The sequence below is a fragment of the Drosophila navojoa genome, chromosome X, assembly GCF_054131105.1.
Source record: "Drosophila navojoa isolate 15081-1374.11 chromosome X, UAZ_NAV_1.0, whole genome shotgun sequence".
Classification (NCBI taxonomy): domain Eukaryota; kingdom Metazoa; phylum Arthropoda; class Insecta; order Diptera; family Drosophilidae; genus Drosophila; species Drosophila navojoa.
This window is the reverse complement of record NC_142895.1, coordinates 27,514,052-27,540,434: the sequence shown is the minus strand read 5'-3', so window position 1 is coordinate 27,540,434 and position 26,383 is coordinate 27,514,052. Positions and strand designations below refer to the sequence as shown.

Below are 26,383 nucleotides of genomic sequence, written 5' to 3'. Positions count from 1 at the left end.
GTTCATGAGGAGAGGAGATGAGGTAGGAATAAAAATTGTGTACAGCTCTGGATATATCCATTCTTTGTGGTATTGAGACTAAGCTTAAAATAAGAAATCAAATAATCTTGTATCTTGCATGGATAATAAGATGTACATATTTATATGTATATATATATATATATATAATATTACAGTCTCTAAAGATAAATGGAAAGACAGATGGGAAGACTAGATTGAACAAGCTGTATATATATATATATCAAAAATATTATTTATTTAAATAGCTATTTTATTTACATATTGACAGAGCTAGAGTCAAGCTGATGCCTGGTAATTGGATTATTGTTGACCTTTAAACTTGGCTTACTAAACCCTGAATGGATTTGAATGTTGCGAGATGGGCGTAAATAACTTATTGTTTCTAATCCTTCCATTTAATTAAATTTGGCCAGGCCACATTCACTCGAGCTGAGCTGAGACCTATGCGGGCTTATTTGAGCTGTGGACAAAGGTGTGCATTTTCATGCCTGGGTCTCGATAGATGCAGAGCTCAACGCCGGCTGGCTGCACTCGGTAAATTTAATTTAAAGGGCGCTCAAAGCCAGAGGACTCATGAATAACAGCAGCAGCAGCAGCAGTGGCTGCAGCAGCTGCCAGCAGCCTTTTCAAGTCCTGTGGCGCTCATCCTGTCGCTGGCGTTGGCACTTCACCTTAGCCCGGCTAAGGCCAGTGGCCAAAAACCAACAAGAGCAACAGCACACCAAAGCCGTAAGCTCAAGTTTTACAGTCGAGATTGTTGGTGGTGCTGGTGGTGCTGGTGGTGGTGGTGCTGCTGCTGCTGTTGGGTATCCGAATGTGGATGCAGTGGGGCAAGTGGGTAATGGGGGCCGCAGCGCCAGCCAGGCCACTTGACGTCGCCGCATTGTTTGCAGCTCAGCGCCCGCCTATAAATAGTCAAAGGCATGTGGCATTTAAGGGCCCACATTCACATTCACATTCACATTCGCATTCGCATTCATCTAGCATCGCTTGACTCCTCTCTATCGGCAGCCGGGCAGCATCTCTCTCTCTCTGCCTCTCTTTGTCTATCTCATTCCCTTTTGCCCGAGACGAGTTTCCTTTTAAAAAGCGTCAAGAAAATTCCTTAAAAATAGGTAGAAGCCCACAGCCTGTGCATGTGTTTGTGCTTTGCATGCTCTGCAGCTGCAGCTGCAGTTGCAGTTGCCGTTGCCGTTGCCGTTGCAGTTGCACACAGAAGCACTGGCAAGTGTCTATCCAGTTATAAGTGGACGCACTGGCTCTGCGTCAAGTTGGCAAAGCAATTGACTTGCACTGCGCCTGACAAGGGTCTCTGTTCTCAGCTGCTCTCGGCTCGACGATGCTGGCTGACTGGGGATGGACTGGGACTGGGAGTGGGACTGGGAGTGGGAGTGGGAGTGGGAGGGTCAGCTGTGGCATGCGACGAGGCAAACAGTTTAATTCGATTCCAGCATTTTCACATGCCCAAGGTATCCAATCAGAGCGCAGCTAAATAATTCATGTGGGACACATTGCAAGTGGCACGCTGCACGCTGCACGCTGCACGTTGCTAACGGTACGTGGCCATGCCAGTACGACTAGCTCTCAATATGGATGCAAACTAGTGCGCCGTAGCTCTTCACTTGATACCAAAAAAAGAAAAGACTAAAAGCACAAAAAAAAAGCCGCCCATTGTTAATTATTGCTAATTAAACCCCATTCACCGAAGAAAGTTGGCTGTCTGTGTGCCTGCCTCTGTATAGGTGTGTTTGCGTGTCTCCCTCTGCATCTGTGTGCGCGTGTGTGAGTGTGTGAATGCTTACCAAGGTCAACTTTGGTCACATTGTCTCTTGCCAGCCACTTTGGCCTCATAGTTTATGCATGAAGCAGCCGCAACGACCCAGAGTCAAGCAAGCCAAATTAAGGACAATTATGGCAAAAGTGCGAGCGACACATTCTACGACGACAAGCAGAGAGAGAGGGCAAGGTAAAGTAGAATAGAGCGGAGTAGAACGCCTCAATCTCTTTCTGATTGCATGCAACTTTTTCAAAATACTGCCGATTGTGGCATACGTTCGATATTGCCTCTGAAAGAGATGCAGAGGGGGGAAAGATGAAAGCTCTGATGAATGACTGTAAAGTGGCTAAGAGGAGAGAATCTATGTATGTTTTTCATGGTAAGCGACTTGTTGTTGAAATTCCTTAAACATTCATAAAAATTAATTCAAGTGCCCCGCTCATAGGGCAAACAAGCTCCGCTGAAATGGAAATAATGTTGAGCGCGCTTATGGCGGAGCGTAGAAATTCTTAAAGCCATGAAATTGAAAAGGGCTTTAAAAAATGAACTCACTAGGGTTTAACTCATTGCAGTAAAAATTGCATTTATTTAGTTTTACTTAAGTACATTTAGTTTAAATACATATTTTAGCATTTCATTTCACTTTGGGTTTGTAATGAATACTTTGCTTAATTAGTTTCACCTAATATTTTAAGGAAATTAACTTCCAGTTTAGTAGATCTATTAACAGATCAACGATACTATCGAAGGAAGGTGCCACCGATTGCAGCGACTATGGATGCTGTTGCACAAATCACTGCTGAAATAGATCTAGATTTCAATTTCCTCCACTCTACACCCACTTAAAACATGAATAATAATGTTCATCTTGTACGATCAACAAGTTCCACGTCCATAAACTTTATGTCTCTGAGAGCCTCAACATCTTTCTATTCGCAAGGCAGATCAAATAAATATTTGCCCATTTGGCCCATTTCCAGTTGGCCAACAAAAGGTGTGAAAAATTCGATTTCGAATCGCACAGTCGAAAATCTCTTTCGTTGCGCCCGTCGACTGCAGTTTGAGTAATCAAATCGAATCTTTAGACCGAACAAGTTTATCACCTGGCAGTGATTTTGCGCAGCTCGCCAATTTCTAATTGACTCGTCTGAGCCTCGTCGGACCGGGCCGGGCCTAATTCTGATGCCATTTATTATTAGCCCCTGGATTGGGTGGCTGCGTCTTCATTCGATTCGTTCTGGCTGACACAGTTTCAGCTGTACTTTCCCACTGCACATGCTCACGATAATAATAATAATGATGATGATGACGATGATGATGATGATGATGATGATTATGGCCCGCAAACTAAATGCACATTGCAACACATGTGTGCCACAGCCACAGCCAAGCATGCACACACATGCGAGCATATGTAAATATGCGCATGCTGTGTGTGTGTGTGCGTGTGTGTGTGTTGTGTGCATGTTCTGGATTCGGCTTTCCCTTGCGGTGTCTCCGGCCTGTGACTAATATGTTTACTGTGTTTGTTTATGCACTTTAATACGTGTTTACACATGTAATGCATATCAAATATTTTGGCTTTGTTTTCCCCGAAATTTGAAGAGCTGAATGCAAATGCGCACACTGGACCGGGTAAAGCCAAGGATAATGGGATAGCATAATTTTAAGCTGATGGCATGCATGTCGGCCTTGCGTCAATTTAGTCACATTCCATTCTATACAATGATGGTTTCTTCTCTTAGAGAATCAGGGGCAATCGTAACGACCCTGTTTGAATGGGTTAACCTAGCCATCTCGCTCTCACTCAGTGAATGAAACTGGACTATGTTTAACAATGACTTAATCGCTCTCTCTCTCTCTCTCTCTCTTTACCTCTCTCGCTCTCTCTGAGAGACAATCTGGAGTAAATTGAACACAATTGGAAAACTCTCAACATCCCTTTAAACAAACATATATGCATTTTCATTTATCTTATTTAATAATTCCACATGATTATCGAAATAATTGTCATCGACATATTCCATCCAATAATCGTCCCCATTGCACTGCCTCCAGTAGTCGAAATTCACCTGAAACAAAAGTCTCGAATCAGTTGAAGCGAATTTCGGGCGATTTAAGCGACGCTGTTGCTCACATTATAGTGGAGATATAATAAATAAATTAAGCAAAGTATTGTATTATGCTAAATGGGGTGCCACTAAAGCCACTTGTCATAAGAAGTATTAATGAAAGTCAGGTAATTAAAGCACTTGGGCAAAGGCGAGTATGCGGGGATGCTGGTATTTCATTTTTCATATCAACCCAGATTGGAGCCACCCACACACGCACACACGCACATGTGTGCTTATAATTATGTGAGTGGATAAGCCAGTTGGTATTTTATGAAGTTTCTATTGCCGCGAGCGCACAGCTTCCTGGGCGGCCCCATCAAATGCAGACCCAGACCCAAACCCAAACCCAAACCCAAACATAAACCCAGACCTAAACCCTAACCAAAACCGAAATCAAGTTCGCCATCTTCATCATCTTGGGTTGCGTGTGTGATTTACATTATAATAATTAGTTTATGGCAGAGGCACGCGCTGCTTTGGCAACGTCATCAAAATTGCAAATAGAAAGCAATTTCCACGCTTATTATACACACGTGTGACGGCCTGAGCGTGGCAGGAGCCGCACGTAATGAGATCCAGTTAACCAGGCTAGCAGAGTTAGCTGCTCTTACGCCCACTACAAGTATGTGTCGCCCTCTACAAACTTGGCCAAGTCGCTTGAGAGCTTATGCGCCAGTTAAAGTGCATGTGCGCTCCCTGCTCCCTGTTCCCTGTTCCCCGCTCGGTTTTTAGTGCTCCATGCGGTGTGCTGCGTGCAGCGTTCTGCGTACTTCTCAATTTCAGGCACACGAAATTACTTTGAAACTCGTGCCGCAAGCTGGCCAAAGCTGCCAGAGCAGGCAATAACCTGGCCAATGGCGTGTAAGTGACTGACTGACTGACTGACTGACTGGCCGACTGACTCGATGGCTGGCTGGCTGCCTTGTGGCCCCATTAGACCGCATGTTGCATAAAGCGCAGCAGGTGACTTTCGCCTGCGACAAAGCCGAGAACTGCAATTGCCGTTGGCACTCCACTGGCCAAGGCTGTGTCCAAATTTAGTCGAGTTCTAAAAAGTCATCTCTCTCTCTCTCTCTCTCTCTCTCAGTCTCTATCCTGCCAGATCCTATCACGCACTCCCTCCCTTCTTGCCCGAAAAGACAAATGCAGACAACTTTGTTTGGACTGTTTAGGCCAGGCCAAAAGCCAATTCGATGCCAACTTTGTGGCCACTTTACGCTGTCATTTCAATTAGCCATAGCCTTTCAACTTGTCCAGGGCACGTCCACTTGGCGTTCACTCTTTCTGCATACCCTGCAATGGTTGGCAACGTCCTCTTGCTCTGCTCCAATTTTCTTTGCCTTTCAATCTCTCAGTCTTTGCCTTCCTTTATGATAATGAGCCAAGTCTTAGGCTTGGCCAGCTGCACTTAGGGTATCTGCTAGTCGAGCACTCGCAACTGCTTCGCTCGCTGTCGTTTTCGCTTTCAGCGTGTGTGGGCAGCGCCGAGCTGCCAAACAATGAAATATAATTTGTATAACTTAAGTAAATGCGCAAGTCATTAGCATTTCGGTCCGCGTTTCTTCTGTGGGCATTCTGCAGCCGTGTTTAATGAAGCTCATTAATCACGCCAACCAATTGCAATTCGAAGTCGGCCGAAGTTATGAATAAACTACTGTCAACTCGGCTGACGAACTCACTGCTTCGATGGTTGCGTTCAGCTGAATAACTAATTGACAGACTGACTGACTGCCTGCCTGACTGACTGATTGACTGTCGGCTAACTGGGCTTGTTATGCAAATTGTCTGTTTTTGCCACCTCCACGGCTCGCGCGGCGTATGATTAATATTTATTTGCCAGCGAAGTTTTCCGCTCTTGCAAAAGGCGCGCAGAGCAATAGAGTCGCGGCAGCTGCACTTAACCATAATTAAAGTGCAATCTCTGCGTATACGTAATCTGCGTGAGCGCATTGCCCAAGCAAACCGAATGAGATATGTTAAGCAGCCTGTGGTCAACTGTGTGCGAGTGTGTGTGTGTGTGTGTGTGTGTGTGTGTGTGTGGGCTGTTGGCCAGCCAACAAGAAACAAGTCAAGCTAACTCTTTACACATGTACCGAGGCAGCCTCTGAGTCAAGGGCGACAGAGCTGCCCACAGAGCCCCGCGCAAATCGTGTCATCGAGTGAGCAGAGCAGGCTGAGCAGCCAGAGCTGAGCTGGGCTAAGCCCAGTTTAGTTCAGGCGGCAGCCCGGGCGTATGCGTAATGCCAGCTCCGGCCGTTGGGTTGTTTGATTAGGCCAGCTGTGGCGCTCTCTCATGGACAGCAACCTGTTGAGTAGGGCCTGAGCCCATTGAAAATGGGACTTAAGGGCAAAACGGTTTTGTGTCAATGTCTGCAGCAGACAGAAGTAGGCGTGGCGGAAGCCATTAAGAATATATATCATTGAGCAAGGCGACAAGCGGACACGTCCGTCCGTCAGTCTGTGAAAATATATAAGTAGCAAGCAGAAGAAGGCGTGGCAGAGCCCATAAAGTATGCGGCTTGTATCTTTTGATTGTGGCGAAGGGCCTGCCTGTCGAGCTAACCATCCCGTCCGGCTATAAGTCCGCCCGTTTATTTAACTGTCCACCAAAACTTGAGACTTGAAATTATCAAAATATATATTCTCACATACGTTTTATAAGATAAAGATGGTTTTATTGTTATTTTTATTTTGCTATCGATAACTTGCCTCAGTTTCTATTATCGATAAAAATCGATTATGTTTTAAAGCACACAAACTACAGATTTTAAGTTTACTGCATATGTATGTATGTTTGAATATTGCATATCATGAATGAATACAGTTTTGGATGCCTATGCCCAAAAATTTGCCAAAAAAAAACCCATTTCAAATACTAGAAATTTATTCTTTATTAAATACAAATATCTGGGGGCGACTCTGCCTCGATTGCCAAAAATTTTAATCAAAAAGAAGAAACGAAATTTGTTTCACAATAAATTTCTCATAGTAAAACTCATAGGCCATGGGCCATGGATATTATATCATATCAGCTCTCAGCTCTTCTTAGGTTTCTATGTATTCCTAGTCGCCCGACTACCCACTAGGGCACTCCAGTTATGTTTCATTGAAATATACTTTAAGAGAGTTCATGTGTATAAATTTCCCTTGAGATATGCCAGCATGTATTCATTATCAGCATGCATATACATATGTATGTATATGTATGTAACTATATATAGTAGGAAGTCTTGGGAAGGAGTTATTCGATATTAATTACGAGCTCAAGCTCAGCAATGGGTTCTAGAACTTTAGCTTGACTTATGTTAATCAAAATATACATATATACGAGTTCCAACAAGGCATTCGAGCACACACACACACACTCACACACTTACTCACTAATACTTACATGTATAAGGCTGGGCGCAATCAAATTAAGCCCCAATCAATTGAATGCCTTTCGGCGAGATGCCAAACTTTGGCGCATTATGAAGTCCAGAAATAACGGCATTAGTACTAATAGGGGATATGCGTGCGTCTGTAGGGCTCTTAAGAGCTCTGCCAGGGGCCAAGGCACCTATACGCCCCAATTGGCAGCGGGGTGCAGGGTATAGCTAAACGCGTTGAGCTGCACATAAAAGTTACACAAACTCAATTTTGTAAAAGCGAGTTGTGTGTGTGTGTGTGTGTGTGTGTGTGTGTGTGTGTGTGTGTATGGGGGGAGTAAGTATGTGTGTAAGTCTGTCAGCGGCAGCCACTGTTTGCTCCACACACACACACACACACACACACACACACACACACACACACACACACACACACACACACACACGCATGTTTGGGATGCCTTGAAAATGGCAAATATTTGTCTGCCGACATTTTTTTGTTCTTCTTCTTTTCTTTTTGCTTGTTGCCCACGCAGTCGGCGGCCATTTTGTTGCGCAAGTGTCTATCTCGCTGCGATTGTTATTGATGTAACATTAGAGCCGGCCACGCCCCTTGAACGGGTTAAGGACTGTGTCCGCAGCAGCAGCAGCAGCAGCACTAAGAATTATCACTTTTGCCGCATGATTAATTACGACCACGTGAATTGGCAGCAATCTGAGCGGCAATTGTTGTGTCCCCATCGCAATGCTCCCTTGTCTTTGCCGTATTGTCTGTCACGGATAGTGTTTGCTTTTCTTCTCTTTATTATTTGTTTATGTGTTTCTGTTTTTGTTTTCGGCATGATAAATGCTCGCTCAGTCGCTGGCTGGCCGCAAGGCAAATGCAAAAATCTGCTAATGCTGTGCGTGGGTGTTGTTATTGTTGTTGTTGCTGTTGCTGTTAAATCGTTGCCAGTTGCCAGTTGCTGGTGGCTGGTGGCTGGTGGCTGGTTGCTACCGCCTGTGGCCATGGCCACTTCAAAAGCAAACCCACACAGCCAGCCGGCGGCGCTAACGAGTTACGGCCGAAGCGACGACAGTTCTTGTGCTTGGCCAGAACTTTGATTTGAGTGCCCCGTGGACGTAGGCGAGAAGTGTGTGTCTGGCGTTCAATCCACACGCGCACCTCTGATCATAGTTCCATGGCGATTATCTGACTTGCGCTGGCAACAGGGTATCTGGCAGTTGGGCTGCAGCTCGTTCAGCCGCCACGTCGGCGTCGACTTTGATGCTGTGCCCCTGAGGGCAGCCCACGCATGCCATTGCACATGGCCAAATGTTGCTTGCTTATGGCTTTTGCTGCGCATTAGCGCGCGCCCGGAGCCAGCCACTTGGCTTAATCCAGCTGGCGCTCAAGTGCCGCCTTTTAATTGGCAATCGTTGCAGGCATTAGCGGATGTCGTCATCCACCACCAATCACTCAGCCAAATCCATACTCACACACCGTCTCTCTCTCTCTCTCTCACACACTCTCTTGCAGATGAAAACAAACTAAACTCCAGCTCATGGGAGGATACATTGACAGAGCCACAAGAACAGCATCCACAGTCGCAGTCACAGTTGCCGTTGCAGTCACACTCGGAGTCACTGTCAGTGGCACAGGCACAGCATCAGACATCGTCGTTCATCACAGCGCCAGGTCAGGGGGTTGGCAGCCAGAAGGCGAGCTTGACCACAGCGCAGCTGCAGAGCGCGTTTAGCCGGCGCATTGCGGAGCAGCAGCAGCAGCGGGCAAAGGGCGGCCAGATCAGCCAGCAGGCAGACAGCGCCACAATTGCCGGCGGAAGCTTCAGCGCCAACGGTGGCCAGGCTGCCGTTGGTGTTGGTGTCGTTGGTGTCGGTGTTGGCAGCAGCGCGAGCAGCAGCAGCGAGCGGGACACCAAGTCGCCGGGACGCGAGCGACGCGAGCCGCCCACAGCGAGCCACTCCGACGAGGAGAACTTCACCGAGGAGGAGCAGACCAGCAGCAGCGTGAGTTCATTAAGCGCCGGCAACCAACGCAATTCGCAATTGCGTTCCACCTTCAACAAGGCCAAGCAGCATTTGTCGTTTGACAAATGGCGCACGGCCGCCTCGGCGAGCTCCTCTAGCGCCACTCCGAACTCGCTCAGCGGCCAGCCGCAGTGCAGCCAGAGCGTCGGCCCGAACAGCAGCCGCGACAGCAACATGATTATGCGACGGGCCAGCGCCTGCACGATGCCCACCGGCTCGGGGGCGGCAGGCGGGGTGTCCCAGCGCGAGGATAATACGGCGCCCGGTGAATCGCCGGGCGGACGGCTGTCGCGCTGGTTCTCCATACGGCGCGGCTCCTCGCACCAGTACGATGTGGGCGGGCGCGACGGGCGCCAGCTGACCGGCTCCAGCTTCGATATGCCGGATGCCTCGGCCTCGGCCGCAGCCGCACCGAAGCCGACGGCAGCGAACGCGACGCTGGACGCCGCCTCGCCACAGAAGCTGGCCAATTTGGGCGCCAGCAAGATGATGCCGGGCGTGCCCGAGGTAAGTCTCCGTCCCCCCGCCCATGCCCATCCCCCTTTGAGAGACCCCGGTTCCCTTTTACTAACGGCCATTTGCTCTTGCAGTACGAGGACGACGAGAACTCGGCGCCGGAGAACAATCGCTTCGACATGGACCTGATGATACCGCCGGGCAGCCGGGCCAACGGCACCGCCCGCACCACCCACAGCCGACTCATAGTGCCAATGCTGCCACCGGCACCGCCCGGCCTCTCCCAGCAGCAGCTCAAGCGGCGCCACATCGTGGCCGCCATCGTGCACAGCGAGAACTCCTACGTGGCCACGCTGCAACGTCTAGTCAATGTGAGTGAAAGAGAAACGAGAGCATGCATACGGTGGTGTTGGGTACGAGCACCCAGAACACTAAATTTATCAATTAGAACCAGCACAATTGTAGTTCAGGATTGGGGCCATCGATACAGGTTTGGTTAGCGTTACGTGGAGCTGCTTTGCGATAAGGTTGTGGTTAGTATGTTGTGTTCTCCTCTCCTGCGTGTGTTGCGCGTGTCATTGTTGTTGTTGTTGTTGTTGTTGTAGCTACAATTCAGTGTGGGGCACGGACTTTGGAACGTACTCGTCGTTGGCATTTCGTTGGCCATTGTCATCGTTATCATTGCACTCCTCTTCATAGTCATCCCCACCCGCATCTGCATCCGCATTCTGATTGCCATCGTCATCCTCCTCATCGTGTGTGTCGACGTCATCCTCATGTGGCTCGCCAACATGCAGTGTTAGCTTGAAATTGAGGCTTAGTTGCGGCACGACAAATCGGCATACCTCATATTCGCAGAGTATACCCGTATCAGCGTCGTCCGATTCCTGCGGCATTGCTGGCTGTGTATTATCTGTCAGTGTCGTTTGCGACGCATCCTTGACGTCAGCGTCCAGGTCGGTAATGGTCGTTGTGGACTCGCTGGCAGCGAGGGGCAGCTCCGCGGCCTGCTCGTAGGCACTGGCTGGCAGCTCGGATTGCAGCAGCACGTCAATCTCGAGGGGCGTGAGTATATAATACTCGCCGGTCACCTCGTCGCGCTGGATGCAGCCGAGCAGCGGCTCGTCCTCCTTCTTCACCATGTTGATCTGCTCCATGCTCTCATTTGTCCAGCTGTCGATTAGCCTTGCGTCGTCTTCCTCGTTGTGTGTGACGCTCTCTGGATCACCGTCGGGGTATTCGGGCAGCCGAAAGCTGTAGAGGCCAGGCGCGTTCAGCTTGGCGTAGCCCCTGTTTGTGTCGGACCGCAGGTACAGCTGCACCTTGGAGAACGTCTCGGCCACCAATGCTACCTCGTCCTCGTCCAGTTCGGGAATCGCGTCCTGCGCGTGAGCACCACACGGCAATTTACTGTCCACTGTCTTTGTCATCTTGTGTGCCGAAAATGGATTAGGTTTCATTTGGTTGGACATGTATAAAAAATTGAATGTTCGGATATTTTGTACGCTTTCTCAATTTATTTACAATAAATAAAAAAATGTTAAATTTCAGTTTGTATTCCAGGTCATGTCTTACTTATGTCAGTCAAGTGCCCAGACTGCTTGGATCTGTTCCTTATTATAATTTTTGTGTCACATTCAGCTTTAAGTCGATTAGCAGAACAATTTGTAAGCTCTGTTAACAACAGTTGAGCTGAAAAGGTTAACATGCAGAGAACAGTTTCTGTTTCCGATTTTGTTAGTTGACATATTAAAGTGCCTGTAGAATGTTCCAGTAAAATTTCAAAACTACCCTCAATAGAGGCCTCAGCTTCGACGATTGCCTTCTCTAACTTGCTTTCACGCGAGCATCCTGATGAGGTCGGAGAACAGGAAAATTGTGTTGGGAGCCGGATCAAGATTATCCGATGTGTATAGTCGTAATGGAACAGTTCAATCATTTTCTTCTCTTCCAAAATACCGTCATTGTAAAGATCATGTAGAGTATTTGATTTTTTCAGTTCTTTTGTGTTTCCCGCTCCGTAGATTAATTTTAGCCTGTGGCCTTGGCCTTTAATATCCGCCGACTTATGTTAATGTTAACTCTCATGACAACTCATTTGTTTTCTTCTTTACATGCCATCCAATTCCCACCGTCATATGCCGCCACTCTCCGTCATAACTAACACCAATTCTAATACACACGCACACACGCACTCACTCACACTTCTTTGTAAATTGTATCTTAACTCATTCAATACTCACAACACTCACATCAATCATTCAACCATCTCAAACCACCTTAACATAAAAAGTAGTTACAAAATAATTAGTTGAACACCCATTAAAAAGTACCAAAAATAAAAAATCAAATACCCAGCATTTCGAACGGCAAACAGAGAGAGAGAGAAAGAGAGAGAAAGAGAGACAGAGTGATCTTTCAACTTTGGTAAAGCATCGACATCTGTAGAAGGAGAAATGCAACTATCGAACGACCTGCTAATATTTGAACCGTTTCTCTCTTTTCGCTCTGCTCGACAGGATTACAAGAAGCCGCTGGAGGAGTGCAGTCCACCGGTACTGAATCCGGTCAAGATCGCAACGCTGTTCCACTGCTTGCCGGACATTCTGCACTCGCACAAGCTGTTCCGCATCTCGTTGGCTGAGTGCGTGCGCAACTGGGATCGCGACGAGAAGATCGGCGACTGCTTCGTCAGTGCCTTCGGCAAGCCGCAGCTGCTGGAGATCTACTCGGGCTTCATCAACAACTTTTCGGCGGCCATGGAGCTGGCCAAGATGGAGGAGAAGCGCAAGTCGGCGCTGGCCGACTTCTTCAAGGTCAAGCAGATCAGCGCCCACGATCGCCTATCCTTCTTCGGGCTGATGGTGAAGCCCGTGCAGCGTTTTCCCCAGTTCATACTGTTTCTGCAGGACCTGCTCAAGTACACGCCGCAGGGCCACCACGACCGCATGTCCCTGCAGCTGGCGCTCTCCCAGCTGGAGCTGCTCGCCGAGCTGCTGAACGAGAGCAAGCGCGTGGCGGAGCAGTACCAGGCCTTCAAGGAGATGCTCGGCCACATTAGCGGCACGTTCAACACGCGCTCCCTCAACAGCGTCAGCGACAGCTGCGGCAACCGGGCGCGCTATCTGCTGCGCGAGGACAATGTCACCCACATGGAGTTCAACCAGGCCGGCTTCATTGTCAAGTGCAAGCAGCGACGCCTCCTGCTGCTCAACGACAAGGTCATCTGCGTGTCCGTGGCGCCTAAGCAGTCGCACGACTTCGGCGCCACCGAGAAGCTCACCTTCAAGTGGATGTTTCCGGTCAACGACGTCGAGATTGTGGACAACAGCGCATCGGCAACACTCTCGAGGATACTAACAGCAGGTAGGTTGCCATCAATTGCGACCAGGCGAACAGCTAACAACTCCTCTCCTCCGCAGGCCTAAATCGGGGCGGCAGTCTCAAGTCGAACGGCAGCAGCGGCAACGCCAACAGTGCCGGCGGCTACGCCAATGCAACACTCGGCGGTCACGGCCATGGCCAGGCTGGGCTGGCTGGCTTGGGCTCCCCGTTCGCCGCCGTGGATGCGCACAGCTCGCCAGCCGCGCAGCTCACGAACGGAGCGGATAATCTGTGCAACGAGATGAGCACCCTGATGTACGACTACGAGGTCATATCACGCATACACGACCTGGTCGGCACCCTGAAGGGCAGCTACAAAGAGCTGAACTTGAACACCACACGCAACGTGCTTAACACCATCCAGGGCTCCATACAGCGCAAGGACGAGGAGATGGCCTGGGTGGACTCCTGCTGCCTGCAGCTGATTGGCCGCCACAAGTCAGGCAAGGAGGAGACCTTCACTTTCCAAACTCAGACGCCGAATGTGAAGAAGGAATGGATAACCGAACTGAGACTCGCCCAGCTGGCGCTCGATCCGAACAACTCGCCCGCCTGGGAGCGCTCAGTCTCCCAGCCCCACCATGCACACACACATCACCAACATGCCAATGCCTCACAGTCGCCCGGTAGTCCTCAGGCCACCCTGCACACCTACGAGCAGCAGCAGCTGCAGGAAGCTGTGCAGCAGAAACAGTCGCGCAAGATGCCACTATTTGTCAAGGCGATGCCCGTCTACCGATCACAGCATCAAACGGAGGTGAGTTGTAGACACAATCGAACTACAGTGCAGTGGAGTAGAGAAGAGTTACAGTAGAGTGACAGTACAGTAGAGTTACAGTACAGAGTAGAATAGAGTAGAGTTACAGTAGAGTAGAGTAGAGTAGAATAGAGTAGAGTTACATTAGAGTAGAGTAGAGTAGAGTAGAGTAGAGTAGAGTAGAATAGAATAGAGTAGAGTCGAGTAGAGTCTAGTAGAGTCGAGTAGAGTCGAGTAGAGTCGAGTAGAGTCGAGTAGATTCGAGTAGAGTCGAGTAGATTCGAGTAGAGTCGAGTAGAGTCGAGTAAAGTCCAGTAGAGTCGAGTAGAGTCGAGTAGATTCGAGTAGAGTCGAGTAGATTCGAGTAGAGTCGAGTAGAGTCGAGTCGAGTAGAGCCGAGTAGGGTAGAAGTAGGGTAGAATTGCTGGGAAATTGAATCCAATTGAGAACTACAAGAATCTTTTCTTTCCCCCCTTTGCAGGTGCGCTGTGGATGCTATTACAGCATCGCCAATGACACTAAGCAGAGCGGCAACGCGCGACGCCGGCACAAGCAGCTGAACTATCTCTGGATGTGCAGCAGCGATGGCACTTCGTCACACATCACCGTGCTGGCCCAGCACCCGCAGCAGGCGGGCAATTTGCGGGAGGCGGGCTCCTTTGACTTGGTGGAGACGCAGGTCTCGGCAATGGAGTTCGTGAAGGGCCTGGACCAGTGCCGCACGCGCGAGGAGCACAGCAGCCTGCTGGGCGACCTCGTCTGGCTCGGCACGGACAGCCGCAAGCTGCTCATTTACTCGGCGCGCAATCCCGAGCAGGAGGAGCAGCTGGGCAGCTATGCGGTGCCGGGCGCCGTGCAGCGCATTCTGTACCACTTCGATGCCGTCTACGTGTCGCTCTCCAACGCGACCGTCTTGATCTACAGGCGCGCCCACGACGGCGTCTGGCAGCTGCGCGACCCGCAGCATGTCTCGCTCGGCGACTCTGGCATGCCCGTGCCCAGCATGCTGCCCATCAACATGAACATCTACGCCTCGTGCGGCAATAGGGTCTACGTGCTGAACGCCCTCAACGGCGAGCTGCAGCGCAGCTTCGAGGTGCAGCACGGCGCCAGCCAGCAGGTGAATCTGATGGCGCACTCGGGCATCGGCCTCTGGATTTCGCTGAAGAACTCGACAATGCTCTGCCTCTACCACACGGAGACCTTCAAGCACTTGCAGGACATCAACATTGCGTCCAGCGTGCTGCGCTACGATGCCAAAAAGGAGCAGCCGCTGAACAACAGCTCCATCTACGTGACGGCTCTGATGGCCTGCAAGGGCCTGCTGTGGGTGGGCACGAATGTGGGCATCGCTGTCACCATACCGCTGCCCCGGCTGGAGGGCGTGCCCATCATCAGTGGCGGCATCAATATGTCCTGCCACGCCCACTTTGGCCCGATCACCTTCCTCCTGCCGCTGATACCGAAAGTCTATCCGACCTACAAGCCGATGGCCGGCGCCACGGTGTCAGCTCCGCTGGTGCCCACCGTGCCGAGCATGGGCGAGGACCTGCAGCTGCCCGCCATCGATGCGGATCCCAAGAAGCTAACCGAAACGGACCTGGAGGAGAGCACAGTCATCCTGCGCCGCGATCTGCCCAAAGAGGAGCTTGGCTCTACTTCGAACTCTCAGGCTGGCGCTAGCTCCGGCCCGACGACTCCTGCCGCTTCCTTGCTGCGGGAACCGAGCGTCGAGGCAGCAGCGGACTCCAACGTGGCAACGAGCAGCCTCTCGGCCGCCTCTTCGCCGCGCTGCTCCAAGCTGGACAAGCAGCACTCACTGGACCAAAGCTTCACCGCCAAGATACGCGCCTCGCTCGCCAACTCGCCCGCATTCCATCGCAAACGCTTTCGGGACCTGGGCGCTGGCAGCGGCAGCGGCAGCGGCAGTGCTGATGCAACTTCTCGCATGTCCAAGACGTTGCCGCGCGGCCTTGGATCTGCTGCAGCGGCAGCAGCCAACGGAGCCGGAGGACTGCATTCAGGCGCGGGCGCGCTGTCGCAGCACGGGGAGCACGGCTACTGCGACGTGTACGGGCTGTACGGCAAGCTGATCTTCGTGAAGGAGAACTACGATGCCGAGGAGGGCACGCAGGGCAACCTGATGGACATGATGTACGAGGGCATGCGACGCTCCGATCCGGAGCTGGCCGCCATACCCGGCAAGGTGTGCACCCTGGACAGGCGTCTGCGCATGAAGGCCTCGCGTCCGCGCTCGCTAGACCTCTCCAACTGGTCGGTGGACTCGAAGTCGTCCAGCCTGTACACATCGTCAGGCAGCGAAGAGAGCATGGGCATCCGGCTGTTTGGCGGACGCTCGGTCTCGCGCAACAGCAGCAGCGCCAGCCACAAGACCTCCGGCACGGGCAGCGACCTGGGCAACATCTCGGAGAACGGCCTGATGACCACCGCCGACATACACCATCAGCACCAGTCGAACAGCGCGCCCAAGTCCGAGGACGGCTTCAAGCACATGCAGGCGGCCGCCGCCTCGGACAAGCAGGCAGCACCGGCCGCAGTTGCCACACTGAAGCGCAAGCAGAAGCAGAACTCGAAGCAGCAGCAGCAGCAGAACGCGGACGGGCCACGCACAGTGATCACCCTGATGGGCGGGCGCGGCTACTGGCGGCATGTCTGGTACAACAGCAGCGGCAGCTCGCCCGGCCAGAAGGGTGGCTCCGGTGTTTGCGGCACGGCTGGTGGCGCTGGCTCGGGCTCTGGCGGCGGCGGCAGCTCCGGCAGCTTCTCGCCGCTGACCGCCAACTCCAACGATGCGCATATCGTGGTGTGGGAGAAGAAGTTATAATCTCAGGAGTTGATGTGCTGCTGCACTCTGCAGCAGCACCCCCACCAGCACCATCCGCCCCTGACGGACCTCTGGCGGCGCGTGGCCGAGCAGCGTCGCAGCCGTGTCCGGTTCCGTGGCACGTTCACGCAACGCGATCGGGAGCGCGGCAGCCAGGGTCTGGGCAGCGCCACCTGGCGGTCGGATGGCGAGCGTCTGGCGGCGAGCGGCTCCAGCGGCATGCTCAGCGCCAGCCTGAAGCGGCTCACCAAGCTGAAGCGCGGCGGCAGCCTGAAGGAGTTCTAAGCGGAGTCAATCCACAGCTTGTCGCCACAAAGCATCGTTTGCCAAATGTATATATCAATAATCATCTCATGTGTACTTTATAGTGTATAGGCTAGGCTTAGACACGAGCTTGGGGCTGGGCAGCTGCCATGGCTAGCTTGAAGCATATACATATACATATATATATATATCTGTTTATTCACTTTCATATATCGAATATATACATATATGTACTTGGCTAATCTTTGAGCAAGAAGGAACTGCGCCTTATTACAATTTTTTTTTTGCGTCGCTCTAATATTTTTTTTTTTAAGTAATATTGTTAGCCATAGGTAAATGTTTTTTTTTTTTTATATACATATATATATATATATACATATATCAATAATTCTATAAAATTGATATCCAAAAATGCATTTTTGCTGTAGCACTTAAGGACGCACACAACAGGAGATTCGATGTGAGACAGGTGTGCGTGAGCGAGCAGAAATATCGGCAAAGCCAAGCAACAAAACATTGTTCGATGTGTGTACAATAAGTATTAGTTTAATTGAAACTGAAAGTCTCTGGCCGCAGCTGCGGAGCATTGCGAATACGATTTGTTTTGAGGAGCTCGGACTCATTTCTCGACTCGCCGGGCGCTGAGCCCGGCAGCAGCTGAACAATTTCCTTATGTATAATTAATCGCAGAAAGTAAATACTTCGATGTTGTCCACGTGTGTCTGTTCTTATCGCGAATGCGCTCGATCGGTGTTGTAGTAACTTGTGCCTCATCGTCGGGCTGAGTGCGAAACCAATGTATGTAGGCAGGGCACATCTCTCTATGCATACATATGTATACATAAACGACTTAAATACAACACACATATATCTATATACATACATACATACATATATACGCATACTTATACAAGCGATAAATGTTTACTCAATAAACATATACACACATACATACTTATGTACTACTGCATACATACCTATGTGTGTATCATGCAGTACATTATTATTATATATATATACGATATATACATACATACATACTTACACGCATAGCAAATTATTTATAAAATAATTAACCAAGTTTTTATACGTTAAATAGAAGGCATAATGAAATTATGTAATTTTTGTAACAGTGTGCATCTAAAGCGCTGAACATGCACACATATTTACATCTAAATAGTAACACGTACATACAGACATACATATTTATCTATACCTATATCTATATCTATATCTAAACGCATACGCTATAACATAACATAATCAACGTCATCGTTTTGAAACTGAACAACACACACAGATAAACACCCACCCACACACACACACACACACACATTTACATTTTCAGTGGATAATCAAAAAAAAAAAACATTGTATGTATTAAAATAAAACTCAATAAACTTTTTTTTTTTTGAAATAAATCTACAAATATGTTTCTTGTTTACTTGTTCCATATCATTGGGTCCTTTGAGGTTTCCCTCCGACAACAGCATAACTCACTTATATAAAATACATATGTACATATGTATTATATGTAACTTTCTTTCCCTTTAAAGACTGAATCCAGAGCCTGAGAGATGCTTGATTTTCTGAAACACTGTATCCCAGTTCTAAGATCTATACTGTCTCTACTTTCGTCTATAGTATTGACACCCACACACACGTACGCACGCATCCATGGACTTACTAAGGGAACTTCATTGCTCAATAACTTTTCGTGTGTGTATATGGACTATTATCCAAAATATAAGCAAGTAGGACCGTTGCTGTCGGGCGTTACCGACTGGGGAATACTCATTCACACCCCATCGACAATTTAGAAGCTAAGTTTAGCTCTAATACTGTGGAAAATTCAGCCCCTACTGGGCGTACACTTCATATTTGGCCAGCCCATAGAACAAGCTAATAGTAACCTAGCTGCAAAATTTGGATGCTTACGCTCCGAAAATGAAAAAATTACAGGGTATATTTTGATATGCCACACCCCTAAAGAGGTGTAACAATATTACTTGGCAAATAGATAGAGGAGGTTACTAGAAAGTTAACTATCCAAATTTGAAGCTTCTAGCTCTTATTCTTTAGGAGATATACACTTTTGCGGTTTGCCTCTCCCCCTGTGGGCGGATATATATCCAACAACATTTTTTGGTCTTGAGAGGTCAGTCCGAGTACATATACCAAATTTGAGGTCTCTAGCATCAATAGTGTCTAAAATATAGCAGAATTTGAAAAATCACTGTCTTGGGGTCCGATTTGAAATGCCCCTAGTAGGCTTGGGCCCATATTTCAACGTTTTAGCAATAAAATTGTAGCAGATACAGTTTTGCCAGATTTGCCACGCTGTCAATGGGTGTAGATATTTCCGCCATAGATTTTTGATATTGCATGGTCAACGCGGATCTACATTCCAAATTTCAGCTTTCTAGCTCTTCAACTAATATGATTGCGGAAAATGCATTTTTCGATAGGTCACGCTAGAGGGAAGATTGGGAAAACTTTAACACTGTATATATCGGAGATATACATGAATATGTGTTCCGAATTTCAAGTCTCTAGCTTCAATATCGCCGAAAAAAGTGCGTTCTTACGGACAGACTTTGTTACAATATTTGTGCACATAACATTCGAGTGCAAAGCCCTTTGAGTACATTGCTGAGTAGGCAGATCTTTCAATGGATGTGACTCTTTTATAAAAACATAAAATGCTGTTAGTTATATTCTACATAATAATATAATGGTGAGATTTCGCTTGATGCAGGCTTGAGTGTCATCGAAGAAATAAAAAGGGTCTTCAGAGAAACACATGATAGACTATAATAAAATCGATGAAACATTTGGATTCCTTCTTGATTATTTTTTTATTTATATATTTTGCATATGCATAAAGTTTAGATGATTTCCCATTTTAAAGATAGATCAATACCTATAATATGTATGGCTATGGCCAACACATAATATCATCAATAAAACGCTGCACAGATTTTGATAGACATATCAATAATTGATCAAAGCTTTATTGGTACATTCACAATACTGATATAAACATATTGGATAAGCTCATGTTACTTGACAATTGCATTCCGATTAAGTGTATACGTTGGCAACCGTTATTAATTTGATGATATCTGCGGCGACGATTCACCATAATTATTTTCGGGTTGGTTTTATGTGTCATCGGGATATGAGCGTATTGTAAGTGAATTTCTGTTTAGTTAAATAACGAAGAATAATAGCTTCTTCAGTATTGTGTTGAATTTGGATAATGTTGCTTATTTAGTGTTACTCATATCCATTTTTGGTCCAGAATTTGTCGTGGGTGAAGATCGTGGGTGAAGATTGTGGGTAAAGATCGTGGGTGAAGATTGTGGGTGTATGCCATGCTCTCACAGGCCCAAAGTTTCTCTAGGGTTTAATATAATCGCAATAAGTTTTGTTCCATAGATTTTCAGCAGCTTACCTGTTGTGGTTTCGTGTTGGTGTTGAGATACCTTGGGCCCTTTTGCAGGTCTGAGTGTGCTTCCCCAATAGGCAGCCAGTTAGGTTGAAGTGCTAGTTGTCCTAGTGGTAACGCGAGGCTCAATCACTTTGAGTTCGGTGAAGAGCGAGGTCAGGCCATCTATGTTCGATTGGGTCTGATCCAACTTGGGGGCCGATGGGGCCGGCTTGGGCATATCCTTAATAGCGATGGTCTGTGTGGATGTACTGTATGTCATTATGTTGAGCTTGCGTAAGGCCGTTGTGGACTCCACAACCGTATTAGTCGTCATCGTAGCCACAGAGCGTGTTGAAGGATACATCGTTAGCTTTGTTGCTTTCTTTTCGCAAATAACAATATAATTGTATATTTTTTTTGTTTTACTTATTTTTTTTTTTTCAAAAAAAAAATTGAACTCCTTCTCTAAAGCCTAAACTTTAACAAATGAATGAATACAATGCTAACGTTGAAGCTTGTGACACATTTGCAGCGCCTACTACTGTTGAAAAATTTTATATTTGTTGAATTTGCTAGTCCGTCAAAAAATCATCGAGTCAAACAAAGTAGGTGCGATAAATACGATAAATATTACTGTGACAATTAAATGACAGAAGCATATAAATTCAAGGGAGGCATTTTTATTTAAGTCTGACGACAGCAATTCAGATGAATATCTCGATTCGTGCTTCACTTTTCAAGGAAAGAAATCAAGTCTTAGACACCTATTCAGGGCACCAATCGACAGCCCTTCTTTGGTACTTTATGTCTGCATTGCATGGGACAATGAAATACCTCAAAGGTGCGGCATAAGAACAAGAAATTGTCGGAGACTTTTCAAATCTTAAACCTAGTCGTTATTATTAGAACAGGGGCTCCACAACATATTTCGCGAGCTCTGCGCAGAATCGCTAGCAACTTTCCTAGCAGGGAAACTTAAAGAGCTCTTTTATCGAGATAAGGGAATTTACCGAAGACTTGAGTATAATTTATCTCCCTTCAAATTGTATTCAAAGTATGCAACACAGGAAGCAACGCGTAAATTAGAGCCTTTGAGCAAATTATCCATTATTTTCGATCCGAAGGAATAGCATATTATTCCGAGCTCCACTTTTGATACTTTACAATTTCTGCCGTTTCTCTGATTATGTAATATATAAAACTAATCTTGATTTTCTCTTACTCTTATTCGCTCCCCTTCTCTCTGGCACAACAATATCCCTGCACATTTTATGACGATTTCTTATCTTTATTACATATGAAATATACATTTTCGGGATATTATATTACCGTCAATATTTTCGAATAGGCAGATTGGAAATAAAACACATCGTTTGTATATTTTTCATTATCTTTATTATATATTAATTGCCTTGCTGTTAATGTTGCTATTAAATTTGTTATTGTATATTTTACAAAGTACACACAGTATACAAAAAGTGAAATAATAATTATAAAATAAAACAACTTTTCTCTAAATTAAAAAACAATAAAAAAAAACGCATGTGTGATGTTTGCAACTATGCAATCTCGTCTGCTAACTCTCATTTCATTTCATTTCATTTCATTTCATTTGATTCGGGGCAGATACTCTTTGAGTTGCTCTGTCTGCCTAACTGAATGCGGCATAAAAAAAATAGTATATACATCTATATATTTTGTTATATAAATATATGTATATATTGTTTAAACAACGTGATTTGACATTAATTAAATTTGGTATAAAAATCTAAAACAATGTTACATTCTTGTTTCCATTTGTTTTGTTTTTGTTTTATTTTTTATTTATTTATTTTTTTTTTCGTTTTCTTCTCAGTTTTCAGTTACAATTTCATATATGTATGTATTTAAATATACATGCAGACATATAGCCATATGCACTCGTTCTGTGTAGGTATATTCATAATTTCATCAATTTTTGTATTACTTTAATTTGTTAGCAAAAAACACTTAGAATACTTCGCCTTCGACTGTTAATTCTTGTTACGCCTTGTTTCTGTGTTGCACACGCCTACGATTATATTGAGTTAAGTCTGAGGGTATAGGTAAGGGTCTCCTCCATGCCAGTCGCTCACGCCTTTCGCCTTTCGCCCTTCGCCCTTCGCCCTTCGCCCTTCGCTGGCCTTCAATATTAATAAGTTGTGTGGGCCCTTGTGTGTATGAACACTCAATTAAATATAGCCTAGCTTTATTACAAACATTAATTCTATTCATTTGTTGCATTTGCGTTTGCATTTCATATCTCTCTAGCAAACTGAACGCAAATCGCTTCAATCGATTCCCGTTCAATTCAATTTCTCTAACTGGGTCGGAGTCGGGTGTTTGGGAGTTGTGGGATTGGGGCTGGGATTGGGGGCTCGGGTGGCGGTGTTCGAGGTGTTCAGGACCAGCAAGAAGGATGACACGAAGCCCTATTGTGGTCGCAGTTTGATTGTTTTGGAGTCATCTTGATTGATTATTAACAAGCGGCAGAGCACAAAATAAACACTAATTGCACTTAAAAAAATAACAACAAAGTTTTAAATATACAGATACATAAGCATGGGCCAAAAAACTTGTTACAGCGCTCTCTCTCTCTCTCACCCTCTTCCTCTCTTCCTTTGTTTATGTATGCATGCGGTATAGCTGATCTATTACCATTTTTCACAACAACAATTAAATGCTTGCCTGTAACATTTTTGGCCTCAACATAATACATGGTACAGATTACTTCACACATATGTAAATATACACAGTTATGTACAAAATTCATACAATAATAAAAAGTGGACGACATTGGAGACAACACAGGTCAGCCGAAGGACTCGGCTTGACCTGCTGGACTATTGAAAGCTGTTGGAGTTGTAAGCGCTGATTAGCCGAATACACATATACATACACACACCCACCCACACACACACACGCTTACAGATGCACTATATTTGTATATGTATATATTGCAAAAGTGCATACATATAATTATACAATGCAAAGCATATTCGATACATATAGATGCCTACCGCAGTGCAGTGGCCGCTCCTAAATTCCAAATTGGATGTCAAAGTTAATTTTTAGAAAAGAAATAAAACATTGAGTTCTTAGGAAATGAAAAATACTTAAGCATTACGATTTACTAGCGACCACTCTATATATTCACTCACACACACACACACATACATACACAAACACATATATTTATAGTATATGCATAAAATAAGTTATCTTCGATACTCGTTTACAAATTTTGGCGTTTTTCATTAGGTGTAGTTTCAATAGTTGTAGTAGTACATAGTTATATATGTAGATTGCTACGTAAGCTCTTAGCCGAGCTCCACAGTTTATATCTGACCTGACTGCCTATATATGTATATATGTATATATATATACTCAATTTGATTGCAATGCAAATATCTATGTATACCTTTATCTATACGAATTTTTATAAATATATGTATGTATATGAAACTATATATAGATAAACGCGTTCGTGAACAATTTGATTAAAAACAAATCGCATTCGCTCTGATCCGAGCGAGTCGAGAGTCGTAACTTAAATACTTTGGATCCTACGATAGTCTGGGTCTGGCCATAATCTTCAAAGTGTGAACAAAATAAAGAAGAAATTCCTGTCTTATGCGTTAGTTAAAAACTGATGGTTACAAATAGTTTTCTCTATTTACAGTTCTTTCGACATCCAAATGTGTTGCCAACTTTGAAATGCTTATGTAAAATATTTAAAAAAGTTAAATAAATTATTAAAAAATATAAATCAATCCAAATAAGATTTTAACAATATGCTAGGAGTAAAAAGTCCAAGCCGAACCGAACAGCTTTGCGATATCCCATTACTATCTATCTATCTATATACATATATGTATATGTACATATATATATGACTGTAGCTTCAGAAGAACGTGGAGAACTTGCGCTTGTTGGGCGTCTTGCTGATGTTGGGGGGGCTCTGGCTGATCCCGTTGCAGTGCTTGGCGACCAGCACGGGCACGGGTACGGGCACGGGCACCGGTACGGGCATGGGCATGGGCATGTGTACGGGCACCGAAGCGTATGCCGCCGGCTCTGTCCCGTGGCTTAGGATGGTGTGCTGCAGCTGCTGTTGTTGTTGCAGTTGTTGTTCTTGTGGCTGCTGGGCGTAGTAGGCGGCCGTGGCCGTGGCCGTTGCCGTTGCCGTGACAACTGCACTGCTGGCTGTTGAGGCGGGTGGCATTACGACGACGGGCACAACCACGGGTTATACGGAGATCTCATAGTTCATATCGTAGATGCTGGCACGGTCCGGTGTGCCAGTGGCGTTCGATGCAGCCGCGGCAGCTGCGGCCGCCGCATTGCGTCCCACAGCAGCTGCAGCGGCGGCTGCGGCCGCATTCTGCTGCGCCAGGCTCGCCGGCATGCCGCTGGGCAGTCCGCCGTTGTTGCGCGCAATCGTAGCGGCCGCCGCCGCCTGCTGCTGCTCGAGCGTCTGCATCTCCATCGAGTCGGTCATCTCCAGGGCGCGCACGAAACTCATCGGCCTCGTTGGCGTCTGCTTGCGCTTGATCTGAGGCGATGGCTGGGGCTGCAGCGCCCCGGCCGCGCTGCTCACGTTGACGCCGGCCAGCGGGTTGGGCGGAAAGACTGCCACGCCGCCACGCAACTGGGGCTGATAGCCGCCGGACACGGGGCCGGCATTGCTGGTTGGCATGTTGGCGATGCTGCCGCTGCTGCCAGACTGGGCCCCCGCTCCGGCGCCACCGCCGCCGCCGCCGCCGTAGCGCAGAATGTACGTTTGTGCAGCGGACGTCTGGGGCAAGGTTGTGGGGCTCGTTGGATTGGAGCGATGATATGAGGCAGCAGCCGCTGCTGCCGCGTTCGCCAAGGCTGCCTGCTGCTGCTGTTGTTGTTGCTGCTGTTGCTGCTGCTGCTGGCTGGCATAGTCCTGCAGGCGCGAGTGGGTCATGATGAGCGGATGAGCGCCACCGCCGGCCGTTATGTACTGCGCATGCTGCATCATGCCGCCCGTATTGCTGCTGCTTGGCAGTGTGCCCGCACTGCTGCCAATGTTGACGCTGGTCGGTCCGCCGCCACCGCCGCCGCCCCCGAAGCCAGGGGAGGTGTCCTTCCACATGTAGACGCCGCGCTGCGGACTGCCGGCCAGCTCGCGTATGTTGTCCACCGTGTTGTTGGAGCGCGCATAGGAGAGCTCCGCGCCAGCGCCCTGCCTCACCAGCTCGCCCTCAGACAGGAAGCGGCGCTGCGGACTGCCGCCGTAGGCAGCCTGCGCCAGCGACTGCTGCTGCTGCAGCACTAGAGACGGAAGAGGATTAGCCACAGATTGATGGTTGTTGCATCGAATGGGAGAGCACTCACCTTGTTGCTGCTGCTGTTGCTGATGCTGCAGCATGACGCGCTGCTGTTGCAGCAGCAGCTGCTGCTGGTGCTGAATCGTCGGCGCCTGCGGATGCTGCGGCGGTAGCCCGCTGGTGTACTCATAGTAGGCAGCTGCCGCTGCGGCCGCCTGCTGTTGTTGCTGCTGCTGCTGCTGCTGCTGCTGCTGTTGCTGGGCCGCCTGCGCGTTCAGCCCGATGAAGTCGGGGCGTCGAGGCTGCGTGGGTGTGCCCGGGTTGGATCTGCGAAGGAGGACCAGTCGAGAGAGCGTGTGAGAGACAGAGAGAATGCTGACATGCATGCTTAGCCAGTTAGAGAGCGAGTTATGTTAACGGATAACACTGTGGCTGCGAACGCTAACAGCGCGCCATGTTAATGTTAGAACTTGACAGCAGATTAACAGAATGTGTGTTTCTTTCTGTGTGAGAGTAGTCATGAGTTGTGATTGAGGGTATATGTGTGTGTGGGTGTGTTGGCGCTGTGGTTAGGCTACGAACGGGGACCACAACATCGTTAGGGTAATCAAACATTGA

General features: G+C 47.7%; 3 protein-coding genes and 1 long non-coding RNA gene across 13 annotated transcripts in view; 1 reads left to right on the top strand and 3 right to left on the bottom strand.

Moving 5' to 3' along the window:
* LOC108656729 (uncharacterized) overlaps window positions 1-18,322 on the top strand; it is a 134,984-nt gene extending 116,662 nt beyond the window's left edge. Inside the window, exons 3-7 of the mRNA XM_089264937.1 lie at window positions 8,800-9,818; window positions 9,902-10,138; window positions 12,287-13,133; window positions 13,190-13,908; window positions 14,390-18,322. Of these exons, the coding sequence (XP_089121063.1) occupies window positions 8,800-9,818; window positions 9,902-10,138; window positions 12,287-13,133; window positions 13,190-13,908; window positions 14,390-16,753 (5,186 nt within the window). The 3' untranslated portion in view covers window positions 16,754-18,322. The remainder of the gene's footprint in view (window positions 1-8,799; window positions 9,819-9,901; window positions 10,139-12,286; window positions 13,134-13,189; window positions 13,909-14,389) is intronic.
* LOC149090762 (uncharacterized) lies at window positions 10,175-11,358 on the bottom strand. The gene has a single exon (XM_089264946.1). The coding sequence runs from the start codon at window positions 11,237-11,239 to the stop codon at window positions 10,373-10,375; it is 867 nt and encodes a 288-aa protein (XP_089121072.1). The 5' UTR covers window positions 11,240-11,358; the 3' UTR covers window positions 10,175-10,372.
* A 1,707-nt stretch (window positions 18,323-20,029) lies between the features above and the next one.
* Window positions 20,030-20,934, bottom strand: LOC149090761 (uncharacterized). Its single transcript, XR_016197377.1, has 2 exons — window positions 20,475-20,934; window positions 20,030-20,419 (listed from the first exon to the last, which is right to left on the bottom strand). It is a non-coding gene; the product is annotated as an uncharacterized LOC149090761 (long non-coding RNA).
* Window positions 20,935-24,124: 3,190 nt separating this feature from the next.
* Zdhhc8 (zinc finger DHHC-type containing 8) overlaps window positions 24,125-26,383 on the bottom strand; it is a 31,702-nt gene continuing 29,443 nt past the window's right edge. For 6 of the 10 annotated variants that reach the window (XM_030387662.2, XM_089264938.1, XM_030387664.2 and 3 more), the window contains one exon: window positions 24,125-26,092. In XM_030387662.2, the coding sequence (XP_030243522.1) occupies window positions 24,718-26,092 (1,375 nt within the window). In that variant the 3' untranslated portion in view covers window positions 24,125-24,717. The remainder of the gene's footprint in view (window positions 26,093-26,383) is intronic. The other 4 variants (XM_030387663.2, XM_018108968.3, XR_016197532.1 and 1 more) reach the window with 2 other exon arrangements.

Bases quoted from the DNA above. Each gene is read 5' to 3' on its own strand.
- LOC149090762 (XM_089264946.1), bottom strand. From the start codon at position 11,239: ATGTCCAACCAAATGAAACCTAATCCATTTTCGGCACACAAGATGACA.